Source organism: Scardinius erythrophthalmus (genome assembly GCF_964197995.2).
Source record: "Scardinius erythrophthalmus genome assembly, chromosome: 11".
NCBI lineage: Eukaryota > Metazoa > Chordata > Actinopteri > Cypriniformes > Leuciscidae > Scardinius > Scardinius erythrophthalmus.
In genome coordinates this window covers 11,546,131-11,562,238 of record NC_138231.1, presented here as the reverse complement: position 1 = coordinate 11,562,238, position 16,108 = coordinate 11,546,131, and the positions used below count along the sequence as shown (strand labels likewise).

Below are 16,108 nucleotides of genomic sequence, written 5' to 3'. Positions count from 1 at the left end.
ATTCTGAATGCATTTATTCCAAAAGAAGACGTCAACATTGGTATGCTAGTGATGCAAGATCTCTGCTGCGCTCTGTGCACTTTTGTGCCAGGGATTCATCATACCCTTTTGACATAACTGCGCTCAAAGGTGATCTGTGGAGCTTATAAATTCTCAAGGGAGCTTGTCACCGGCTTTAAAGATTGTCACAATGTTAAAAGTGTTACTAGGAAAGCCATTCTTGAAATGTCAGGAGGCTCTAACATGTCAGAAAAAAACAAAAGCATTTCTTCACATAATATCAAAATGTCATTTTGAACATGAATGAGCAAAAGATGAGTGTAATGGGCTTTACCAATGGCTTTTTTTTTTTTAAGAGACAAAACGATAAATATCTGACTGGAGAAATGAACATGTTATTGACTTCAAATGGCTTAAAATGGTCTACAAATGGACTTGTTATTTTTAACCTCTGTGTTCTGGCATTGTGTCACACAAGAAATGGGCTTGTTCATGTTCTTGCATGCTAAATTGGATTACCAGAAAGGACATCTGATCATGCTCAAAAATAAGTTAGACTGTGAGGGTCATATTCAGTTGTGATTTCTCTGAACAAACAAAGCACACAGTGACCTTCTTTCTGGGATACACATTTTTCTGTTACACAACAAAACTAAACAGACACCACAATCTCATCATCCACGTCTTAGTTCTGGAATTGAACTCTAGAACTCAGAAACTGCGCCCTCTGGTGACTGGGATGTGAATACGGGAACAAACTAGGACCCTAGTTTTTTTGCCCATGATTTAGCAGTTTATACTAGCCCTTCCTATATTCAATTCTGTATTTATATTATAATTTTTCAGGGATGATTTAGTTAACCCTCTAAAAAAAAACTAGGTTCCTAGAACTGCGGTCCTGAAAATGCACCCTCGGGTATTGCAGGAATAATTGGAAAAAAATCTAAACAAAACCCAAAACCCATTTTTTTTTTAAAAAATATATAACATTTCAAAAAATACAAATGTTTTGCATATAATGCTCCAAAGAATTCATATGAAAGATATTAAAGAAAAATTTATTCACACATGAAAGAAAAAAAAGAACAAAAAGGAGCAACACACAAATACAATACAAAACACTTAAAAAAGTCAATTATTCCAATGTATTCTCTGGTTCACACCACACTAGGGTTTGACAACAGCATTATAATACAGTATATCATTTCGTGATTCATCCAATCGACAAATAAATGTATACATTGTATTGCTCGTTTGGTGAGGACTGAGTTAATGGACCAGTGAACAAATGAATTGTGTTGACATGTCTGTTGTTTAAATGTGTGAATAAAAAAGCTGTGCAGTTTCACAAATCCTTAATGCACGGAAATAGATCTTGAAATAGTCTTGAAAATATTAGTATTTTGGCTAAAGCATACAGCCAAATAACGTTTGTTTAAAATTTTTAACAAAATCTATTGGTTGATTATCCTCAGCAAATGGGTTGAGAAATGAATTATGAAGTAAATTGTTTGTTTTATATAAAACCGTTTATTAAAGCCGTTTTAATATAAATCACGGAAAACATGTTTAGTAGAAAGGTGCGGATATGTTACTGGTTTTCATATGCTTTGTCTGGTGAATAAATGTGTGTAAATGAAAAAATTTTGTGTCCTTTCATTTTGGGAAACGTTTACTTTATATGAAATAATCACTATTTTAAGCTGATTCTTTTCAATGAATAAATCGGTTCACAAATCACTTCGAATTATTCATTTAAATTCAGCTGATCCAGTTGCACTGATTTAATGATTCGGATGGAATGAGTCAAGTCAAAGGACAGCTTTGTATAGTTAGTTTCAGTAGTATGTAAATGAACAATGTCATTGCGAGTCTGCTAAAAAGCACAAAACACTTTTGACATCTCAAGGGCTTTTGTTAAAACTGCAGATCATACTTCTGCACTTTTGTGTCCCCATCACCAGACAGTTGGATCGAGCAATATGTCTATGTTTCCTGTCAATATAGAGTGGAGTATGTGCCAAATTCCACAATGTGTTACTGCATGTTTCTAGGGTCTACCACAAACTCTAGAAATGCCACAGAAAATTTCAAACTACTCAGAGTGGATCTGTAAGACCTCTGTCTGTGCACTTGGACTCAACATAATACTTTTCTCTTGAGAAGACAGAAACACCCGACAAACAAAAGGTCCTTACATTAATTCTCCCTAGAGTGATGCAGCAGGTCTGAAATGTCTCGCAGGCAAGTGCTCTAGAAAACAGCGAGGCCTGTTTGTACCAGATAAGGTAATACCTGTAAAGTGTTGTGCAAGGTTCAGGATGCCAGATTGCTCCAGGTGGTCCCAGACCCCCAAAGAGGGATGTGCACATGGCTGTAGTAAATGGACACACAATCCATGGGTAAATCAATATGCTCTGGGGCCCTGCAGTGCAAGGTCCAATAAAAAAATGAGCTCTATGCCTGTTGTTTGGAACAGAAACCACCCAATTTCAGCAGCCAATCAGGGAATCTCTAAATTAGTCTTTAAAGATGCATAAAAGAGGAATATATAAAGACGTGTATTGGTGCAATTAAGCAAACTGCAAATTAACGTCACCACTGAATGCCTCTCGTCGCTTAAAAAAAAAAAAAAAACACTTCAGATAACAGATAAGGTAATACATTCCAGGATGGCAAATTGCTCCAGGTGGTCCCAGACCCCCAAGGAGGGATCTGCACACAGCTGTAATAAATGGACACACACTATTCAACCGGTCTCACTCTCTCATTCATCACTTTTATTGTCCTTAATGATAATAGTAAAATGCAAAAAAAAAAAAAAAAAAAAAAGGCACACACTAAAAGCTTTCTAACACATTTATTTGAGAGCTAAATAACTAAACAACTTCTATAATGGCCGAAAATCTGTGGTCTATATAAATATGAATGACACTGTGGGCTGGCATTACCCTCTGGGTAGATTTTATGGAAATTTTATATCATTTTCAGACTGAAATAATATCATCTATCTCTACTGCATAACTGTGATGCAAGTCAAGGATAATAAATATATTATCGAAATGTGCTGTGTGAGGTCAGAGACAGTATTGCTGCACAACAATGACAACAGGCTGTGCAGTGTTGATAAGCTCGTGGGTCTTATGAATAACAAACACTACCCTATACAGATAAAAACATTATTACAAAAGAAAATACAGCCACTGTAAAATATGGTTCAGTGCAAAAAATGGACTGCAATAAAATGCTTGCTTATAATATCATTCTGATTATGAAAGATACATATACTCAATTCTGATTCTCCTAAAACTAGAAAGTGAATGACATTCTGTTAATCTTTTATTTGCAAACTACTTGTCAACACAACTAGTGCTCCCTATTTTATCCTGTGATTAAATTCTGGGCCAAGATCTTAAATCATTTATCAGGGAATTAAGGAAAATCTATTTAATAATAGACTAATAAGGCAAATAATGCTTTAGTCCTTTCCAATGTAAAGCTGGTGTTAATCCATGTCTCAATGGAAAGCCATGAGGTGGTGTTAAAGGAAAGAAAATGCATTTTATTTGTTCTAAAAATATAAGCATGATTTCAACACCTTCCGAATGAGGTGTCCTGCCAAACTGTCCTGTCATAGATGTCTGGTGCTGGTCTCCAACTGCTCAAACTCTGGACTTCAAGAATGTCCTCCTCTCGCAGACGACTTTTATGTTTCTCTGCATACGGTGGACTGTAAATATATACAGCATCTTAAAGGGTTAGTTCACCCAAAAATGTATATTCTGTCATCATTTACTCACCCTCATATCCTTAAAAACCCATAACTTTTGTTCATCTTAGGAACACAAATTAAGATTTTTTGATGAAATCTGAGAGTAATCTTTTTGTCCTTCCATAGACAGTTACGCAACTACCACTGACACTTCAAAAAGTTCATAAAGAGATCATATAACTAATCCATATGAATTGAGCAGTTTAGTCCAAATTTTCTAGAGACATAATCGCTTTATATGATGAACAGATTGAATTTATGCTTTTATTCACATAAATATTCATCAGCTCACACATCAGTTGTGGTAAATGGAAGCTCAAGCATGTTTGCTTGACGTGCGAGAACCATTGAGGTTCATTCTCATGTTACACAGCACATTTGAGCTTCCATAAGAACCAATGAAGTTTACTATTGTTTATGTTCACTGATGAATAAAAGCCTAAATTCAATCTGCTCATAATTTAATATAATAATTCATATGGATTTGTTTTAAGATCTCTTTATGAACATTTTGAAGCGTCACAGTGGCAGTTGCCTAGCTGTCAATGGAGGGACAGAAAGATTTCATAAAAAAGCTCTTAATTTTGTGTTCCAAAGATGAACGAAATCTTACGGGTTTAGAATGACATGAGGGTGAATTAATTATAGAATTTTCATATTTGAGTGAACTAACCCTTCAAGAAATTCAGCCATTAAAATTGTATTGTGCATTATTTTATTAAACATATTAAATTTTTCTTATAACAATACAATTATTTAGCTGCTTTTCTATATTAGTGACAAAATAAATAAGATGATTTGTTTTACCTACCTGATGTCTTTTGGTGGGGGCTTTAGGTGAAAAAATGATTTGAATGTGGCAAAAGACCCAGACCTGGAGAAATATATAAATAAGCATGTAAGATAGATTCACTCATTTAACTGGTGTTTCCCTTTTTATGAGGTTATGATCTATGCCTGTGCTCTTACTTTGAAGTTTTGTCTTCCAGATGCTTCTTGTTAATTATTCTTGTTAAATCATTAGGTCCTTGTATATTTATATCCCTTGGCTATGTCCGAAATCGCAAACTCTCTTAATTGGGTACTTATTTTGAATAATTATTTAACGACTTCTAAAAAAGTATGTTCTATATAGTATGAATGTGTGTATTATGAATGTAATCCAGATGTACTATCTTCGCCATGTTGTCATTATCAAATGATCTACCAGCGTAAATTGCATCGCTTCACTGCCATTCATAAATCCTCTCCAGTGGCCTCATGGCATATAAAGTGTCCATCGTATGCACACTTTACAATCCTGCTGGAAGTAGTAGATCATCCGGGTACTTTTTGACAACTCTTTTATGTGTACTGTGAATTCAGACATACTTATTTTGTCACATATTGTTTTTCGCCTACTATAGGGAAGTATGCGATTTCTGATGCAGCCCTTGTCTTTGGGTATGTTCAATTGCCCTATAGTGGGCTGTATGGTATACAGTACTGTGCAAAAGTCTTAGGCATGTTAATACCTAATTACCCCCCCCCCCCCCCCAATAAGATATATTTATATCTTTTGCTGTAGTGTGTCAGTAGGAAATATCAGTTTACACTTTCAAACATTCTTTTTGCCATTCATTGTAATAATCCAGTGAGATTTGTGTATGCACAAGGAGTCTGACAACAGCCGGTATGATCTGATATCACCATCATCGAGTCCGAAAACTGAGACAGACTCTCCAAGATGCTTGAAGAAACCTTCCTGCAAAGCTACCTGAAAAACTATGTGCAAGTGTACCTGGACAAAAGCCGTTTTAAACGCAAAGGGTCGTTACACCATATATTGATTTGAATTAGTTAATAAAAGTAAATCATAAATAAGTTCAATTTGTGATTTTATTTTTGAAAGCATTCTCACTTTACAGCATTTTAACACAAGTGCCAGTACTTTTCACAGTACTGTAGCTTTGCAAGAAGGTTTCTTCAAGCATCTTGGAGACGTTCCCGCAGTTCTTCTGGATTTAGTCTGTCTCAGTTTTTTCTGTTTCTTCATGTAATCACAGACGGACTCGATGATCGTGAGATCAGATCATACCGGCTGTTGTCAGATTCCTTGTGCATACACAAATCTCACTGGATTATTACAATTAATGGCAAAAAGAATGTTTGGAAATGTAAACTGATATTTCCTACTGACACACTACAGCAAAAGATATAAATAACTGACTTAAAACCATTTTTTTTGGGGGGGGGGGTATTAACATGCCTAAGACTTTTGCACAGTACTGTATGTGCACAAGTGAGAGTCCAAATTGTAGGGTGCGTGTCTGTTCAGTTTAGTGTGGAACTTTGAGATGTTGATACATCCCTTTCCAGGAGGTAGACATTGTTTAATGTTCATTAATTTGCATGAATACATGGCAACCGTCTCATCTTTTTGGTCTATCTTTATGCATCTACAGTAAGCATGTTGGTCCTTACCCAAAAGTGGTCCTGCGTAGTGTTGATTCATATTTGTGAAAGTCAGGGCTGTACTCAGGAACTAGAAATGGCCTGACCTTTGTTAATGGGTAGATGCTGCATTTGTCTGTGAAAAAAAAAAGAGATGGATTATTAAAGTTCCGAATGTCTCTCAGGATACAAATGTTTCAAACTATGTATAAATACAAATGACCCAAGATCTAAATCAACATGGGGTGCACAGATGTTGTAAATATTACTAAATATAATTTCTCTGTATAAATGGTTTGGAACAGCAGCAGCGAGTAACATTATTAGCATTGATAACAATGCTCTTACCATGCTTTTTTCTCCCTATGGATGATTCCAGGGAATTTTCTGAAATGCATCTCATGCTTCTTGTATGATTAATGCCATCCATATGACATCTCTTTCCAGTGTGATAGGTCTTCGGCTGTCCAAAGTTTGGATAAAAGCTCCACTCGGACTCTGACATCATATTAGCCTCTAAATAGATGATCATGCCGATAAATAAGACAAGATAATCTAACAACAAATTTCCAAAGGAAGAAGTAAAAGTGTCTTAGATGTTCCACAGATTACTCTAATGAAAACATAGGAAAGTTTCCATGTAAAACTGCCACCACTTGAGATCCTTTTCTTAACTTGAACAGATTTCTACTGATTAAAGCCTAACTCACGTGGGAAGGATCTCATCAGTTTCCTTTCATCAGGAAACTTTATATCTTTGATGTGTGGAAATGGGGCATCACTGTATCGAGGTTCAGGTATCCAGCGCAAATGGGATTTCCAGTCAAGATCACATCTAAAACCATTGGCACATTAATGTAGTGTAGAAGAAAAACACCTAAGCATATGAATAGGATACATACAGACATTCTGTTTGACTTTTGAACATTTGAAATACTGACAATTAGCCAAAGGCAGATAACAAGTGTATCCCAATTAGCTGTAAGCAAGAGACTCTCGTGTGTCCCAGTCAAAAATTCAGTTCAATTTACAATTCTGATTAAATAATAAAACATTGACACTTTGCATCCACTGCTTCAAATAGCTACTAAGGGGAAAACCGAAAAAGGTGTCATTCACAAGTAACTTCAGCTGTAGTAACATACACTTTAATACTTTATGGGAAAGAAATTGATGTATGAAATACTCAGTAAGAACAGGCTCAATGTGTCTAATGTGAGGCTTGAAGTCCTGCTCTTTCCCAAAACTCCAGAACGAGTCACCGACGCTGGTGTGTTTCTTCATATCAGTGTATGACTGACATTTCACTGTAAGTGACAAGAGAAACAAAATCACAAAGGGAATTACCTGTGGTACTTTTTGAACTTATGTTTGTGTTGTAATTAAAAAGTGTTTATTCAAAAATACACTACATTTTCAGAAATTGTACCAGTTCCAGCAACCTAATTAATTATTTACACAAATTTACATAAATGATATTGCTCAGAGTCATGCGATTTTAACATGTCTGCCACCATGGCGACCTACTCCCGGGACTGGATATGGAGTCTTCACCTGTAGCCTACATCTTCTTGAAGGGTAAAACTTTTTATTGAGGAAAATAGTTCAATGAAGTTAAGCGTTACTTCCTGTTATTGTGAGCAAAATGTTGCAATGAGAGTCATTTTAAAAATACTTTCTCTCACTTGTGCCCACCTCAAAGCGACAAGCCTACTATATATTTTGTAGTAAGCTAAATAAATTGACAAATATTATATATTTCTTCTGGATACCTTACCTCCTGTCCATTATATGCAAATGTTCCGTTTATATGGAGTGAGGATCTTTGTATCGAGGATTGAAGGCTGTAGATTAAACAACTGAAATAATCCGTTGCCCGGAGAACATAAACAAAACTGCCAATACCAGTTTACCGGGTTTGTAGCCTATACAATATGCACTGTAAATCGATGGTGTATTTATCTGTTCAGAGTTATTCACTTACTTACTGATATATATTATTTATTAATATGGTAATTATTTCGATCGATTTGTTTTGTTACATCACAAAATTTAAAGTCAGAAATTGATTTTTTCTGACTTTATCGTGTCGAAACGCAAGATGGCGCAAGAAAATAATTTATATTTTACTTGTGGTAGTTAGGCTACTAAATAGCCTACAATATAAAGCATGTTAAATCCTCTGCTAAAATAGAAAAAAATATGTAGGCTATAATATATATTTAAAAAAATGTTAAATGTATAATATAGGCCTATTAGTTTTTTAAGGAAGTAGACTCTGATGAAAATGACTGATGAGTCACTAGTAGCCTAGGCCCCATGCACTGATTCTTGAGTAGGGTTATGGAACAAAACAGGCAAATCGGTGGGGAAAGTTTAGAAACCTTAAGAAACCAGAGAAACCTTATTAAAGAGGAATATTTTTAAAATGAACCTCTTCCTTCTGTCAGGACATAACTTTGTGATTCTTTAAAAAATACACTATATAGCCAATATTTATGTAGCCAAGGGCGTAACTTTGGGTCTACCATTGGGGGGGTTAAACTCGCTGCATATTTATTAATTTATTTATTGAATAATTTTCTTGTGTAAAAGGTAATTTGCCGTTCCTGTTTTAGAAATACATTGTGATACTTTTACTGATTTAGGCTACTTAACGTAAATGCAGTTGTTCACTTGACTATTTATGCCATAATGACACAGTGTTTAAGCACTAGCCAGCAGTGGCAGCTTCCAATTAATTGATTTTTTGTGTGTTCAATATCTTATAAAAAAAAAACTAAAAAAAAAAAAACTTAAAGATTAATCAATTGCATCACTGTATTGGCACCTACATGCAGCAAATGTATTATGCACAATTCAACTCTCAATATTACAATATAGGGTGGCACACTGGAGTGCAGCTTGCACCTTTATTCTGAACAGATTTCACATATTGGTGGGCATCACCAAAACTCACCATCCACTAACAAAATCTTTAAGTTTATCTGTTAAAATGTATTTTATTAACATCACATTTTAAAACCTTAACATCAAATAACAGCATTAAAAACTTTCAAAGAGAGAAAATGAAAGTGCAATTATATTATCACTTTGCATGAAATAAGACTCAAAAGTAGATAAAAAAAAATTGTGTTTGCATTTAGCCTCTGATAACATCAAATTCAGAAACTGGGAAAGTGTGGACTAGTTGTGCTTTGATTCATTTTGTCACTTTGCAAACTGCAAAAAGAACAAAAAAATTATAAAAAAATAAAAATAATGATAATAATCTCAAATTGAGCCGGAGGTGGTAAATTCCTAATAATTTACGTATTTTTGTTTTTAGGTATTTTAAGATAACTTACCTAAAATACGTTGCGCATACAACTAACGCGATCGTTATAAAGGTGTTTAAACAACAAAACACATCCACTTGCACATATTTGACAATCGGAATATCAGATATATCCTGCTATAGCAAACAAATTTGTGAAATTTTGAATAAAAAGAAATAAAAGCAGATCATCAGTCATTCATTCAGCGCTATTGTGGCTGCGGTGTGACAAGCAATGAATGACGCGTCTCCATGGGAACCATAAAGTGATAGCCTAGCTACTACTTTTAAACTTACGTGTAAAAAGGTTCAGCAAGGCTTACATTTAAATGTGTCTTTGTTTTGTTTTGAGTGTATGGTCAATAAATAAAGGAATTAAAAAGATGGGCACAAAACCTGTTTGTCGCGCCCCATTTGTCATGTCTCTATTCCCCCCCAGCAGTGGGCCGCGCACGCGCCCGCGCCTCACACTTTGAGAAACGCACCTCCGTTTGGTCAGGATTTTTCCTCTTTTTGGCTGGTGTCGACCATAGACTGTAAAAAATGGTGTCGACCAACAATGAAAAATCGTTGTCTGGCTGCCTTTCAGTGTCCTTTTTCATCTTTCCATCCGTTAGCATGCACCGTCAGCTTTCTCCAACCATTCATCCCAGCGACTGCGCAATATAGTGAACAAACTTGGTAGAGAAAGCGGGTTGGGTAATACCAAGTAGTCGGCGGTGCGGTGGGCGGGAAGTACATTACAGATTATTTAAAATATGATACTATCTTTCTTGCTGGCCAATGAAATAAAGAAAACGAACAAAAGTATTCATTCGGAATATTTCATATTTATTTTAATATGGGGGGGGGGGGGGGGTTATATTAGCTGGATCAGATTTTTGGGGGGGTCATAACCCCCGTAACCCCCGTGCAAATTACGCGCATGTATGTAGCATATCAATGATGGCGTGACAGCTGGTTTTAGGCGTAGTGATTGTTAATGCCATAATCGTGATGGAATGTAATGGGAGGCTACATTGTATTTAATTTAATCTAATTAATTTCAATTTAATTTATATATTTTAAATTAATTTAATTCAAATTTGGCTGTTGAAAGTAGGCAAGTAACGTGGGAAATGCTTTTGACCCAGTGTATGATTATGAGAGAGAGAGAGAGAGAGAGAGAGAGAGAGAGAGAGAGAGAGAGAGAGAGAGAGAGAGAGAGAGAGAGAGAGAGAGAGAGAGAGAGAGAGAGAGAGAGAGAGCTCTTTAAATCCACCTGTTAGCCAGCATATTCTTGCGCCTTCAGTTTAGGAAGGTGAACTGATCGCCAGGACCGTGTGTCAGTGCATTAACTCAAATTTCTGCATTTCCCAAGTCCTCACCGCACAAAATCTCCATCTTTAATGGACTATCACTGCCGACGACACCATATGGGAAAATATTAATGCACAATTTGCTTAACCTTCCATAAATGCCTTGATCTCGCAGGGACTTCGCTACACTGCTGCAACTCGCGCAATATCGACGCACCACTGGACTTTTTGTTATTAATAGTATTATTAATTCGTGAATATGGCAAAGCGATCGCAGTGAACTGTAGCCGAGGTTTGCAACACATTGTTGCAAATATTTTGATGAAGAACATGATGCTCTCCCTCTCGCGTGCCCCGTAACTGCTTCCATTCATTCAGTCCAGTTTGGCGCTGAGCACCGTCTTCTCTCCTGGAGATTTTCCTTCCAGTTTCCTCTCAATTATGTTCACTTTCGCTGCCTTTTGCTATATGCTTTCTCTTGTCCTCTGTGCTTCTCTCATCTTCTTCGCGATCTGGCATGTAAGTGTTTGCATCTTTGACGTGCTTTGTGAAAATATATTGCTGCAGGATGGCATGCATGTGTTAGAGCAGGGGTTGCTGATGCATCAGACAAAACTGTCCATCACCTGATCAAAGCATCCTTGGCATTGTGAATGTCTCCGACATGTCTTACATCACCAAACTAAGTGATCATTTGGGTGTACATTGATTGTGAATTTCAGACTTGGGTGACTACATTGGCGCACATCCTGGCTTGGTGGCTGCAGCTTGTGTCAGGGAAGTCTTTTGCACACCTTTCGTGGGTATTTCCACCGCTCCATTGACCAAAGCACTTTTGTGGGTTGTTTCAGATCCTTTTTATCCATACAGATTACATTTCAGGAGCTGCATACCTGTCTTAAACCCCCTTAGTTCAACTGTGCAAGCCAGCAGTTTGTGCCTGACCTGTTTTGATGTTGCACTGTCCTTTATGTCTGTGCACTTTATGCAAGGTGTAACACTTTTTTTTTTCCTTGAGGAAAACTGCATCAAAGCACTCGCTCACATTCACAGCACCGCAAGACTGCTCTAGATTTGGGTCAGCACAGTCGTTTGCCCTAGGCTTGCTTTTGCATAGCAACAGACATTATAGCCCCAAGGGTTAAATAAGGGGTAATTATGAGCACATCACATTTGACCCAGACCTTTTAGTCGGACATCATTAAACTCAATCTATTTCCTGTATTCCTAAAAGTGTCCTTCATGTTTTCTAAAAGAAGTTCCTTTTATTTGTCTGTTATTGCATGAGGAAGGCAGGAATGCCATCCTCAGCGGTTTCAGCTTTTGAATCTTTAATAGACTTAAATTCGATCGGCTCACAATGGGAAAATCCTGACACGTCGATCCCCTTTCACATCTGCAAATTGAAAGCGTTTTACACTTTAGGTTCTGATTGTTGGTTTTTAATAGTGTACAGTTTGTTTTGATGCAGTTTTTGTGTTGAATGCACTGAATATATGCATATTCTTTTAAGCCATGTTGGAATGGAGGATGTCACCCAGATATCAAGGAGAGCAGCTCCTGATTGAAAAATAACCTGTTATCTTAAAGTCATGGTTGTTGACTTCCTGGACATTTAGACATTATGACTATTGTTGCAGCAAACACAATAAGTTGAGAAAACATTATCACACCTAAGGGTTTTCTAGTTTAAGGGGTTTGTTGCAACTGGACCCATGAACATTAGTTGGTCCTTCAGCCAACATCCTGAAGGTGTTGTAAGTGATGTTTTGTTAAATAATACACATACATTCTTATTTATACATACATTTATCAATTGTTAATGGCTGATGGCACCACACAAACACACACACAATCCCGAGAGACTTATCTTGAGCTGTAGTGTGAAAAGCAGCAGACAGGCACAATAGCCTATGAAAGTACATTTCACGCTTTTAAGAGCCCTCTACAAAGGCACTGGCAATACATCTACTATTATTTGTGATATTGTTCAAAAGTTTTAGGTCAGTAAAACTTTTTTTTTTTTTAAGAAATGAATGCATTAATACATTGTGACATTAAAGACATTTATGTCATGCATTTTCTTTAAAGCTGCTTTGAAACGATGTGTATTGTGAAAAGCGCTATACAAATAAATATAAATTTAATTTCATTATAATGTTTCAATACATTTCTATTTCAAATAAATACTCTTCTTTTGAACTTTCTATTAATCAAAGGATTTTAAAAAGGGAATCATGTTTCCCACAAAAATATTAGGCAGCAATTTATAATAAGAAATGTTTCTTATGTCCACCAAATCAGCATAATATAATGATTTCTGAAGGATCATGTGACACTGAAGACTGGATTAATGACTGCTAAATTTTTTTAGCTTTGCCACCACAGGAATTATTTAAAATATTAAACATAAAATATATTAAAACAGAAAAAAAGTTATTTAAAATTGTAATAATATTCACATTTTACAACATTGTTTTTACTGTATTTTTATTCAAATGAGTGCAGCCTTGGTGACCATAAGAAATATCTCTTAAAAACTTTTGAACGTCCCCAAACTTTTGAACAGTAGTGTGTACATGGCTACTTTTGTATGGCCATCAAAGGAGAGGCTCTTTGTCCCCAAAATGGTATAGTTAAAAGCAAGGGTTAATGGGGCCAACCTAGCTATTAGAGAAACTATATCCAATCAGAAAAATGCTTTCTGCCTTTTATGTTTTTGCGTTTGGTGACTTCAGGTTGTCTGACAAGAGAAAGAAGGGCTGAATCCGAAATCGCCCCCTAAACTCTGGCCTCAATTAAGATAAATACTTTATTCATCCACTAGGGAAATTCAAGTTTCCAGTAGCAACAGCTAAAAAACAAACAAGACAGACAAATTTCCGAATTAATATATACAATTAAATTAAATTACACCCTGTTCACAGGGATAGATTAAAAAGCCGGATCGCTTGAGGGACAAACGACTTTCTCAGTCTGTCAGTGGAACAAGACAGAGAAAGCATCCTGTCGCTAAAGGTGCTCTTCTGTCTGATGATGATCTTGTGCAGTGGGTGTTGGGCATTGTCCAAAATGGAAAGAAGCTTGCTAAGGGTCCTTCTCTCTGCTACAGATGTTACAGAGTCAAGTTTCACACCCACCACAGAACCAGCCTTCTTCACCAGCTTATCCAGCCGCGTAGCATCCCTTTTTTTAATGCCGCTCCCCCAACATACCACAGCATAAAAAAGGACGCTAGCGATGACTGTCTGATAAAACATCTGCAGCAGCTTCTTACAGATATTGAAGGACCCTAGCCTTCTCAGGAAGTAGAGTCGACTCTGTCCCTTCCTGTATAGTGCATCTATGTTTTTGGACCAGTCCAGTCTGTCGTCCAGCTGCAGGCCTAGATATTTGTAGGTTTGGACCACCTCAACACGGTCCCCTTCAATAAGCACAGGCTGCAGTTGGGGCCTTGGTCTCCGGAAGTCGACCACCATCTCCTTTGTTTTTGTAGTGTTAAGCTGCAGTTGGTTATAGCTGCACCACCTCACAAAGTCCTTAATCAGGGTCCGATACTCACCCTCATCTCCATTCTTAATACACCCCACGATTACAGTGTCATCAGAATACTTCTGCATGTGACACAATTCCGAGATGTACTTAAAATCGGAGGTGTACAAGGTGAACAAGACCGGGGAGAGCACTGTCCCCTGTGGTGCTCCTGTGCTGCTGACTACGGACTCAGAGATGCAGTCCCCCAGTCGAACATACTGTGATCTCTCAGTAAGGTAGTCTGTAATCCATGTTATTAGTTTTAGGTCCACACCCATCCCCGTCAGTTTGTCCTTCAGCAGAGGGGGCTGTATGGTATTAAATGCGCTAATATTTATATTCATATTCTATATTTATATTAATATTCCCTATGTTAGTCCACTAATACAGTTCACTTGAAGGAGTGAATGAAACATAGGCTGTACACTCATTATTGCGTCACAATGTGGGATAGAATGAGTGCACTCGATAACGTCCACTATGGTATGGACAGCACTACAGATGGCTTTCCCTCAAATAATGCCCTATTTGAGGGTATAGGGGGCGAGTATTCGTATTCAGCCAAGGTGTGTGGTTAAAAGATCAAAAAAGAATTCAGGGATGGATGTGCAACATCAGTTCTGGATTGCCGCTGTCCTGTAGAGTTTAGCTCCAACCCTGATTAAAAAAAAACTCACCTGCCTGTAGCCTTAGTAATCCTGAATACATTAGCCTCTTTCACACAGCAATCCCGGTAAATTACTGTAAAATTATTAGAATTACCTTACCGGTAAATACACAAATATGCTGTTCACATAAGCAACGGCGTTCTGCCTTTTTACCGGTAGAGACTATTCACACATAAGCACCAAAATACCAGTAAATTCTGTGAAGTCAGTCATAGGAAATGATCTTTAAACGCTGCGCTGTTGTCTTTATTCGCCCGCCTGAGGAGAACGTTTTAGTTTCACTGTCTGTTCAATTTGACAACATTTTTTGACTTTTGATTAACAGGCATAAGGGATGATCAAACAGAACATGATTTTGCTCTTAAAAAATGTGCGCATAATAGTTATCCAACTGCAGAGCTGCGATGCTGATGAATGGAAAAGAAGGCTGGGTCTCGAGCGCGACACGTTGAAAAAGCTGGCCCAAAGAAAACTTCTTACGCCAGCGTGTTCTTGCTCGTACGTGCTCATGCCAACAATCTTCATTCTGCATTTACACAGCGCATCATACCAGTAATTTACTGGTATTGTTAATGGTACTTCCCTTACTGGTAAATTGCCAGAACTGATATAGGCCTACCGGTATTTCCGAAAAGGTCCTGTTCACATATGATCTCTTACCGGTAATTTACCGTTAATTTACCAGTAAAGGGCTATTGATTAGTTTGTTCAGGTATGTTTGATTGGAGCTAAACTCTCCAGGACCAACATTGCCCATACCTGTCTACTTTTCTAGTAAAACTAAACACTCTTTTAGCACCACTCACTGCACATTTCATTTAGAAAATGTCACCAATGAGAATTGCCTAATAAATGCTTTTTTTTTCAAGTCTATCTTTCGTAATCTTAACTAAGATTAGGAGCACAGCAAAATCTGTCTGTTGTCCTTTTCAAAGAAATCCTGTTTAACCGTCTAAAGGGAATCCTAATCTGCATATTTCCCCTTGTGTGTTATTCTACATCTGAGGGGAAATGATCCCCACATTAGCTTAACTAACTCAGAGAGTCAAAAGCTCCCTCAGCAGATGTTTCGAGTACACTTTCACAG

The 16,108-nt window shown here is 37.0% G+C and overlaps 2 protein-coding genes across 2 annotated transcripts in view; one reads left to right on the top strand and one right to left on the bottom strand.

Moving 5' to 3' along the window:
* Positions 1-2,845: 2,845 nt before the first annotated feature.
* On the bottom strand, positions 2,846-8,298 carry spats1 (spermatogenesis associated serine rich 1). Its single transcript, XM_081378165.1, has 7 exons — positions 7,983-8,298; positions 7,392-7,512; positions 6,916-7,040; positions 6,554-6,721; positions 6,236-6,341; positions 4,584-4,646; positions 2,846-3,730 (listed from the first exon to the last, which is right to left on the bottom strand). The coding sequence occupies exons 2-7, from the start codon at positions 7,487-7,489 to the stop codon at positions 3,592-3,594; spliced, it is 699 nt and encodes a 232-aa protein (XP_081234291.1). The 5' UTR covers positions 7,490-7,512; positions 7,983-8,298; the 3' UTR covers positions 2,846-3,591.
* Positions 8,299-11,260: 2,962 nt separating this feature from the next.
* The window catches only part of cnih3 (cornichon family AMPA receptor auxiliary protein 3), a gene marked incomplete at both ends in the record, with an annotated part of 43,684 nt that continues 38,836 nt past the window's right edge, over positions 11,261-16,108 (top strand). The window contains one exon of the mRNA XM_081378146.1: positions 11,261-11,338. Within this exon, the coding sequence (XP_081234272.1) occupies positions 11,261-11,338 (78 nt within the window). The remainder of the gene's footprint in view (positions 11,339-16,108) is intronic.

Bases quoted from the DNA above. Each gene is read 5' to 3' on its own strand.
- spats1 (XM_081378165.1), bottom strand. From the start codon at position 7,489: ATGAAGAAACACACCAGCGTCGGTGACTCGTTCTGGAGTTTTGGGAAA. The intron at 6,722-6,915 runs GTGAGTTAGGCT...TCATCTATTTAG, and splicing joins ACTGATGAGATCCTTCCCAC to AGGCTAATATGATGTCAGAG. The intron at 3,731-4,583 runs GTAGGTAAAACA...ATATATTTACAG, and splicing joins CCCCCACCAAAAGACATCAG to TCCACCGTATGCAGAGAAAC.